Source organism: Hetaerina americana, unplaced genomic scaffold (genome assembly GCF_022747635.1).
Source record: "Hetaerina americana unplaced genomic scaffold, ioHetAmer1.1.p SCAF_9, whole genome shotgun sequence".
Classification (NCBI taxonomy): Eukaryota; Metazoa; Arthropoda; class Insecta; order Odonata; family Calopterygidae; genus Hetaerina; species Hetaerina americana.
In genome coordinates, this window is record NW_027287538.1 from 46,202,365 (window position 1) to 46,211,656 (window position 9,292).

General features: G+C 36.4%; 1 protein-coding gene and 1 long non-coding RNA gene across 4 annotated transcripts; one reads left to right on the plus strand and one right to left on the minus strand.

Moving 5' to 3' along the window:
• Positions 1–55: 55 nt before the first annotated feature.
• LOC139698951 (uncharacterized) lies at positions 56–2,821 on the plus strand. Its single transcript, XR_011703032.1, has 3 exons — positions 56–220; positions 2,416–2,593; positions 2,736–2,821. It is a non-coding gene; the product is annotated as an uncharacterized lncRNA (long non-coding RNA).
• A 1,195-nt stretch (positions 2,822–4,016) lies between these two features.
• Positions 4,017–8,556, minus strand: Naa80 (N-alpha-acetyltransferase 80). Of its 3 annotated transcripts, XM_071597927.1 has the most exons (7): positions 8,257–8,556; positions 7,844–8,020; positions 7,573–7,715; positions 7,412–7,487; positions 7,146–7,269; positions 5,071–5,229; positions 4,017–4,946 (listed from the first exon to the last, which is right to left on the minus strand). In XM_071597927.1, exons 2-7 carry the CDS (start codon positions 7,960–7,962, stop codon positions 4,764–4,766), a joined length of 804 nt encoding a protein of 267 aa, XP_071454028.1. In that variant the 5' UTR covers positions 7,963–8,020; positions 8,257–8,556; the 3' UTR covers positions 4,017–4,763. The 3 variants fall into 3 exon arrangements, with proteins under 3 accessions (XP_071454028.1, XP_071454027.1, XP_071454029.1); XM_071597926.1 differs by having other exon boundaries at positions 4,018–4,946; positions 7,844–8,556; XM_071597928.1 differs by having other exon boundaries at positions 4,888–4,951; positions 7,844–8,547.
• Between the last annotated feature and the right edge of the window lie 736 nt (positions 8,557–9,292).

Genomic DNA, 9,292 nt, shown 5'->3' on the forward strand with positions numbered 1-9,292 from the left:
ATGAAATACGGGAAAGCAATCGTCTGCTGTCAGTATTACTGCCATGCTACGCTAATTTAGTCCAAATACCACCGCCTGAAGTGACCAGAAGTAATATTAAGAAGATTATATATACTCCGTGGGTCAAGTATTGAAAGATACGACTATAGGAAATAAAAACGACTGCTATATAAATAAATGGCGGGTCTTAAGGCTTAACGAGAGGGCGGTCAGTGAATAAGTATGAGTCAAGTATTTGGTCATTGAACTGTTGACTTAGTCGTTCTTTGGATTAGCCGTAAGAATGTATTTCTAAGAGTGTCGTCTAACTCTGATAAGAAATGTGCAGTGGTTGCCACTTACACAGCGAACAGAAAGTTGGAACTTTATATACACACTTAAAAACCAAGATGTCAACGAAATGTTTTGAGAATTGAATGGAATATTCTGCAGTTCAGTCAAGATTACTGACGGTAACATTTTGTCATTAACATGGCATCATGTTGATAGTAAAATCCTGGATGGTCGCCGTATTTATAATTATAAAAACTATGATTCTTACCCCATTTTAAATTATGAAAGTGGGGATACTCACCATAATTCTTACTGCGGGTTTACCTATTGAGAGCGTATGATTTTTCTCCACAAACCTGTACTCACATTTAAATACATAATACAAATAATGCAACGAACGGGTTACTTCATAGTACTTCATGAAATGGGGCATAAACCTTTACTTGTGCACCAATTGCATTTTAGTGAGTGCTGAACTGAGTCCAGAATTTTCTTTATCCCCAGTAATTTTGCACAATTGTTAGCTGCTGACTTGCATCATGTCGTACCATGCTTCGGATGAAAGGAATTTATAGACACATTACCAGTGTGCTAACATATGAGTTATAGCCAGGAATTGAAAAATAGTTCTCTTGAACCTCTACCTATTAATGTAAACGCGTAATGTTCCTGTTTGAAAAGGTTCAGCAAGAACTGAAGCCATTTCTCATTAGGTGGTAAATTCTCCCAACTTAAATGTTTAATCTTCTCTGTGCATATAAATTTAGCTAGCTAGAATTTGATCAATCAAATTGTGAGTAGGTCCAATTGAAATTGAACTTTTCAGCAGGACTCAATTAAGATTACCTTACTTGAAAGGTATAGAATATTATCTAGGAGCACCCAATCTGATAGAACAGCTAGGTACCTATATGCTTCCATTTCTACCACATGATAACATTAAATACATTTCCCATTGATCTCTTTTCCCGAAGTTCCTATGTTCCCACATGTAGACCTTAGAAAAAAGGAAAGATTTCTTTGCCTTGGGGCACGCATTATGAGAAAGGCATATTTATTAACTTAATTGTCCATGGATATCAACTCGTTTTTAACAATTTGAAAGAAACTAAATAATCATTACATGATTTGCAATATCATTCAGCCAAAGGCAGATTTAGGGTTGACTTTCAGGATGATCAGGAGGGTTAAAAAAGGTTGAGTAAATACAAGACAGTAGGAAATGTTAAACATAAGCTTCAAATAAATGATATGCGATTGAGTGCTTTGGCATTTTATATTTTTTTCAGAATAAAAAAAATATATTATCCTGGAAGATATGGAGTAGCACTCCAAAATTAGTGCAAGAACACCACTTCTTGGTTATAGTGCCATTATTTATTACATGGATTTGGACATACCATGAACATTTTAGTAATGTGAAAACTTCCTCACACTGTCAGCATGAGGAATTTCAAGAAAAATATTGAGCTCTGCTGTAGTGATACCTCTCAGAGGGAAAATTTAACATACATTCAGCACTTGGGGAGAAAAATTTTTAATTGATCACAAAAATGGCAACATGAATTTTTCAGAAAGCAATGCACATACCATACACAAAGCTAAATGAACATGTTCAATGGCAATGCATTAAAATGGTTCATATAGTTTTGACATATCAATAATATGCAAAGAATTGTAGGCATCAGTTGAAGCACAGCTGTCTTAAATAGGTCTCAACCCGAACCATGTGCTATAACAGGGAGTTGCCTTCCACCATCCCTAAATGGACTTACCCTTCATTTTACTTTGATTGAACAGTGAAGATTATCTGCCACAGCATCAAAATATTCCATTTTATCAAACATTTTGTGGTATTCAAGATTTTTGGAGTACATGTTTAAGTGAAATGAAATTTTGCGTTGAAAGTGCTTCTAAAAAATTTTATAGAAACAAAAAATTTCATTAGAAAATCTTTAATTATTGCCTTGAAAATGTTTCCAATATTAGTTTGCATGTATACATGTTGCCTCCACTGCTGAAATATCAATTTCCTCAAGTTATTTGGTACCAAAAATCTAGATCTCCCCTCCAGATGAATGTTTGAGCATGTCACTCCTCTCTGAATAACTGTTACTGCCTTTATCATCCAAAACAAATTAGGTCCATTCAAGTTCAAAGATCAACCAATTAATTCCTGTTACTGGGAATTCTTACGAGGTTGATCTTAAAATACATGGGCACTCTTTGTGCATAGATAAGCATAGAAGGTGGCACCGTACAGTGGATATGGTTTGCACAGCTGCTCCTTGAGTGAAGGAATTTTCATTCCTTAAAAAAGGTATTATTTACTGTAAGAGGGTAATTCCAAAAGTAAGCCTCAAACTTTGCTAGAAATGGAAAGAAATGTTTATTTTCAATAATTCATAGATCATTTTACAGCTTGTATATTCTTCTATTTTTCTTCTTTGTCTCTATTTCAGTTGAATTTTTGTATGTGCTGGGGTTGTTTTTGAATGCTCATGTCGTACCAGCCTCATCTCTCACTAGACTGCTATTAAAGTTTCAGCTATATCCATCTCATGGTTTCATTTTCATAGTTGATTGAAGCAACAAACCTTTGCGTGTTCAGAAAAAAAAAACTTGGCACACCTCTTTTAAATAGCTTAATACCAAAAGAGATCTAAGCTGATTTGGATGAAGTTTATGGTACATCTACTCCACTGTTTTTGACTCTTACAACTGGGTGAATGAGATTAAACGTGGTCATACATCCACAAATTATGAACATTGTTTGGTACGTCCAGTGGAAGAGACTTCCTCTGAAATGAATGAGAAAATCTAAGATATGTTTCTGAGTGATTAACGAATCAAAGTCCGTGAAATGGTTGAGAGCCCACAGGAACATCACAAAGTACATTATTTTCAATCTTGCACAAAAAATTTGGTTCAGAAAAAATTCTAGGCAAGATGGATGCCACGTTTGCTTTCCATGGAGAATAAACACAATCGTGTGATCGATTCAGAGGCTCGTTTGGCACTTTTCCATTAAAATCCTGATGAGATTGTGTGTCCATAAGTGCATAACTGTGGACAAAACTTGGATGCAGTACTATACTCCAGGGACAAAGGAAGAGTCAAAACAATGGGTTTCTAAAGGCAGTACGGCTTTGATGAAGGCAAAGACTTTGGTATCAGCCCTCAAGGTAATGGCCACAATTTTTTGGGATGCACAGAATCATCTACATTGATTACTTACAAAAAGGACAAATTATAAATGGAGAGTATTATGCATCATTAATGCACCGATTGAGTGAAGAAATAAAAAAAAGTCCTCACTCAGCAAAGAAAAAATTTCTCTCCCATCAAGACAATTCACAGGAGCACACCTGTGTAGTTTCAATGGTGAAAATTTATGGAATTAAAGTTCTAATTATTACAACATCCACCCAACTAACCAGAGTCAGCCCCAGGTGCCTTTTTACAATTCCAAACTTGAAAAATCTGAAATCTATTTATATCATACAAAGAATTCATCACCAACAAAGATGCCTATTTTGAGGACCTTCTGAAATCCTACTTTTTTGGACAGCTTAAAACAGTTGGAGAAAAACTGGTAGAAGTGTTTCATCAGCTGTTTCAATCAAGCTAAAAGAATATTATGTTGAAAATTTTAAAAAAAATCTGCTCAAAATAATTTGTTTTTCTATTTTTTCCAAAGGATTTATTGCATGGTCCACATTTTGTGAGACACTAAAACAACTCAGACGAGTGATTAAGAAATGGAGAAAAGGAATGTTGAGCAAGGACATCCATCTCCACGGAAATGCTCACTCCCACATCACTCACCCACTATAGTCACTAACCCCCTCATCCCTTACCCTTTCCACCTGGTGCTGCACCCCCTGCCACACACCTTTTTGGTGGGTATTGATGTAGCTGTAGATGTAGTTTGGACCAGACACCCAGTGTCCATCATGTTTCCTAAGTTGAAAGAACATTAGGCCAGAAGGCACTTCAGGGATGATGATGAGATGAAAGATGAAGTCCAATACTTCCTCAATAACATATTGGCAATCTGATATAAAATGGATCTACGAAATATGCCCCAGGGTCTTCAAAAGTGCATCAACCGAAACGGCAATTATGTAGAAAAATAGAGGAATGTTCAAGCTTCAAATCAATGTTCATATCTATTATTGAATAAACATGGTTATTTCTACTTCTAAAAAAAATGGAGACCTTACTTTTGCGATCAACCATCATATAACAACACCTGATTGGAATCTCTGTACCCTCCACTAGTATGGCTTAAAACACCATTCAAAATTCATCATCAATTGAGTGAGACATGCGGTGATATCGTTACATGGAAGAGTGGAAAATGGACTTCCAAGGATGCAAGAGTTCAAAGATGGCTGGACATCATGGCAGAACCAAGCTGAGAAGCCTCCGCCACAGACCAGTCTGTTTTTCCAGGGGACTAAATAAAATTCTTGACGGTCATGGAGTTATGATGTTGAAGTTGGGAAAATGTATACACCTACGGGGAGATTATGCTGAGAAGTATGAAAAGTTTTAATTTTCTGGTGTAAGCAGTTTGTTAGAAGAAAATAAGGAGACTTTAGAACTTGAATACATATTACACCTGAGGTTGAATGCAGAATGTTGGTCAGGTTACTAAGAACGGACTGCTAGACTGTAGAAAAATGGAAGAATTTAAGATGATGCATGAATATAAATGCAGGTAGGTATATGCATATAATAATGAAGGAAACAATGGTATTAACTTCATAACAAATTTTTATTCATAAAAACCTTTTTCAGCCCAGGGGCTTCCCTGAATACAGGCATTGGTGGAGGCGGAGGTGGAGCTGGTCCAGGAGGCAAGGAAACATGCCTTTGTATTCCTTTTGAAGTATGAAACATGGAAAACTCCTGACACCCTTCATCTAATTTTTTCATCGTTTCTCTGTCCTGCAAATATATTAGCAGAAGGTCCACATTATTTTCTCACTGAACTTTTAACCCCCGCTATAAAGGGGATAAATATGTGCTCAACCATTTCATTGCAATATGCAATGTGATTTCAAGTCTAAATACTAAAAAAACAAACATCTAAAGCAAAATAAAGTTATATACTAATCTTTTCGGCAAACATTAATGTTCCTGCTCCTGATAGTTATGCAGATATTTCTTTTACAGTCTCAGGATAAATCCATTAACATAAAAGTTTGGGACATAAACCAGGATAGGTACGAGAATAAATGCACCACTTGTCAATGCACATGTGGGAAAAACGAGGCGAAACACAATCATCAGGTTCAAAAAGCACCTAGCTGATAACAAAACCAGTTGTTTTAACCGATCAGCGGCTGCCAAACACAATTGTGAAAAAGGCCAGGCTACCACACTCAATAAGTGAACATTAATAAAATGGGGAGATAACTTCAAACTTGACGCCAATAAAAGCATACACACACACACGTGCCATGAAAATATAATGAACAAGGAGCCAGGCATCATAAACAGCACACTTATACCATGATTAAAGATTTTAAACAAGCCAAAATTCTAAATACATCAATGAACATTTCTAATAATGCAACCCCCTCTCCCTTCCTCATCCCCCACATTGCTACACCTCTCTTCTCCATTCCTCCCTTCTCCCCCACCAACTTGATTACTCACTTTAAATTTAACAGTGCCATGGCCATGATACTGATGTCTTTTCATTGTCAAGTTCTTTACTCTCCTTGTCGATGGTCACCGGCTGAATGAAATAATCTTAATGGAGCCTTCAAACTTCTTTTTAATGGCTATAAGAATTAAATTAACTTTGCAGAAGAGGTAGAACAGCTATTAACCTATTTTCAAGAGTTTTAGTGAAGGGTGTGTAAAGTAATGAGGACATGTAAAGAAGAAAGATATTAGGTCAATCATTAAGTAAAGCAGCATGTACAAAGAGGTGAGAGTTGATGATATACACCTGGACTAATAATACTCAGTGAAAACTTCAATGTGGAGTGTATGACTTGGAAACTTGGTCATTGAGGCAAGAGGAGAGCATAGATTGAAGGCTTTTAATACAAGGGGGTGAAGAATAGTGGAGATTAAATGGATGAAAAAGAAAACTGATGTTGAAGTTCCAGGCATGCTAAGTGAGAAGAGAAACAATGAGAAGCTGAAGAGAGTAATAGAGAGGATATAGATTGCTGGGAAAGTTGAGGAAGATGGAGGAAAACAGTATGCATTTTGGGATGGATTAAAGGGAGGTAGGATGCACGCAAAAAATGAATTGATGTATTATGGGATTTAAATATTTCTGTAACATGACAGTTAGGGCTTAGTATTATTACAGTATATAGGTCCAAAAATCCATTGTAAAACCTACCCTTAGCCAATAGACTACAGACAATTAAACGGTAAATTCATATTCTGCAATTAATACAATAAAATGCACATTTTGAAAATAAAAATATTAATATTATTTGCAAATTTTTTAAACAAAGAAGTTTCCCAGCCTTATAGATTTTTCAGTTCAGTATTTCAGTTCCCTCATGCATTCCAAATTTTCAGCATTTATCCGTAGTGTGTTTAAGTTAGACGAAATTCTAGAGATGAACACACAAATGGGATTTCAGAGAATAAAAGGGGCCAGCATACAAGTTGAACATTTGTTCACAGGCACATATTTACAAATTGTACAATTTTCATTTGGTAACAATACTAATTTGATAGGTTATAGAATAGATCTTCATTCCAGGTAAATATTAAATACGCTAGGAGTTGCAAAATTATTGAAAAGTCAGGTACGATGGCATAGTCTATCGACACTGGCATATTCTTTCTGCCAGAGTTAGTATCTCATTCTATTACAAAATTCATCATACCTTGTTTGAATTGACTGGTAAAGCAGCACCATATATCGAAACTGGTGGACATTCATCATAACCTAATTTCCCATAAAATATTTGTTGATCATGCGTGGACAAATATGCGATTGAAAAGCCTTGCCTGAAATTTGAAGAGAATCAACTCCTAAATTATAATTTTTAGCCATTACTCCAAACCCACCTAAAAGTATTTGTATTTGTAAAGTGGTAGAAATGGAACAAAGCCATGAGATTAGAATGAGAAGAATACAAGTACACATTACCTCTTGGCATACTGCTCTGTTCTTCTCATCAGATATTTTCCCAAGCCTTTCCTTCGGAAATTTGGATGAATCACAACTAAACAGGTATGAAATTGATTAACACAGCAACGTATAAATTCACACAACTCATTCACTCCGCCAAGGAATTATTAAGCCCCAACCTGATTCAATGAAACATCCCTCGGGAATAGATGGTATTCTGGTTAATTTACTGTGACCAATTACTTCTTTAACGTTGGTATCATTACGAATCAATATAAGGCAGGTCGGCAGTTTATCACATGAACCTTCCAAACTCCTCAGCCTTAAAAGAAGCAACAAATGAACAATTTCTGCCCGTTCTTTTACTGATAAGGAGCCCCGTCATAATATTATGGGTACAGCCTAGCTCCCTTATTTTCATATTTTTAAATAATTCATGTATCTCTTCACCTAGCTACTTCACTTCTTTTCCATTCCAAATTTAGTAGATAACAGCATTGCTCGGTGAAATGGGGCACCAGGTGTAAGGGAAGCACTTCCATTTCTTCATTAGTGTCATCGCCCATCATGTAATAATTACCGTGTCACTAAGCGCTATAAATGCCTTTAATATCCCAAAATAGTTTTCTGTAAAAAGTGCGTCAATGAGGAAATTTGAATCGAGCAGAAAGTGTCGGATAGCCTCGATATATCGCCATCATCATGTTTACTTAACACGATACAAATGACCTTTTAAGGCCGGAGAGTTAGGAACCCATTTCTATCATGCAACAGTGAACGGCAAATTATTGTTAAGTGGCAAAATTGAGTCCCATGTCAGGATATACGAGTCGATGATGCGATAACAGTGTTCATGTACTAACCACTTGTAGCAATAACCTCAACTACTCATAAATCTTGCAGTAAAAAAATAAGCGTTTCGAATTTCGACTACATAACTTTCCCACACTTGTCTGACGACATTTCGCACCTCCTGAACGGGCATAAACAGCCGGGGCTATCCGCTAAGGTTTAAGCTCTTATTAAGGTCATGTAACGACCAACTGATGGGTATGATTCGTATTTCATTACTCTCTTATTTGTGGCACATAACAAACAAGTGAATAACAAAATTATTTTTAAACAGCTTGCTCGGAGCATACACGAGTATTTTCGCTTCTTATCGAAGGCCAAGTGAAGTTGTACTTAAAATTCCTTATCGAAATAATAGAAGATTTTGTGTTTACGGAGCAAAGTACACTCTTGACGGCTTCTGAAAATAAACGCGCTAACCCTGGCTCGTCTCTTCCCAGGTAAGCGTTGAATTATAGATGTAATTCTGTTAAAGGATTGAGACCATCGGGATTAACTTAACTGAACTTGGCCTACGGAGAGCTAGCCTACGACTCCTTAGCGACCGGTGATGCTAAGGGCTTTTCAGTCACACCAACATACACATTTTTGCACGAAGTAACTTAGTAAATCTCCTACACCATTGCATTTATCTCACTACATTGGACATAATATACTCAGTAAAAATCCATGTAATCACTAGCAATTGTAACGACGACATTGATTATGTAGTGTATGATGTAAGGCCCTAGAAATCTAACTAAACTTAAGTTAGCCCAAGCGGTAAGTCGTCTTTTATGGCGAAAGGAAAATCTTTTGAGACGATATCTCCTAAACTAGAACATTTTTTTCTTGCAATTTGGCGTGAACATTAATCATACCTTAATCTATCTGCAGGAATTCGCTTACCCCATGCCCATTGCCTAGTCTACTATCCAGGACTCATTATTGCCACGAGTCGTCCTTTCACACCAAAAATCAGTAACCACTTAACTATATCTCCTAACTAGAACATTTTTCTGACAATTTGGCCGATTGCTTGTGGTGATCTATCGGAGGTTAGTTCAA

What these genes read in the sequence shown, in the direction of transcription:
- Naa80 (XM_071597927.1), bottom strand. Translation starts at nt 7,962, where the DNA reads ATGATGGGCGATGACACTAATGAAGAAATGGAAGTGCTTCCCTTACAC. An exon ending in AAAAGAAGTGAAGTAGCTAG is followed by an intron (nt 7,716 to 7,843) that starts GTGAAGAGATAC and finishes GCTTCTTTTAAG; the next exon opens with GCTGAGGAGTTTGGAAGGTT. An exon ending in GGGATGTTTCATTGAATCAG is followed by an intron (nt 7,488 to 7,572) that starts GTTGGGGCTTAA and finishes ATACCTGTTTAG; the next exon opens with TTGTGATTCATCCAAATTTC.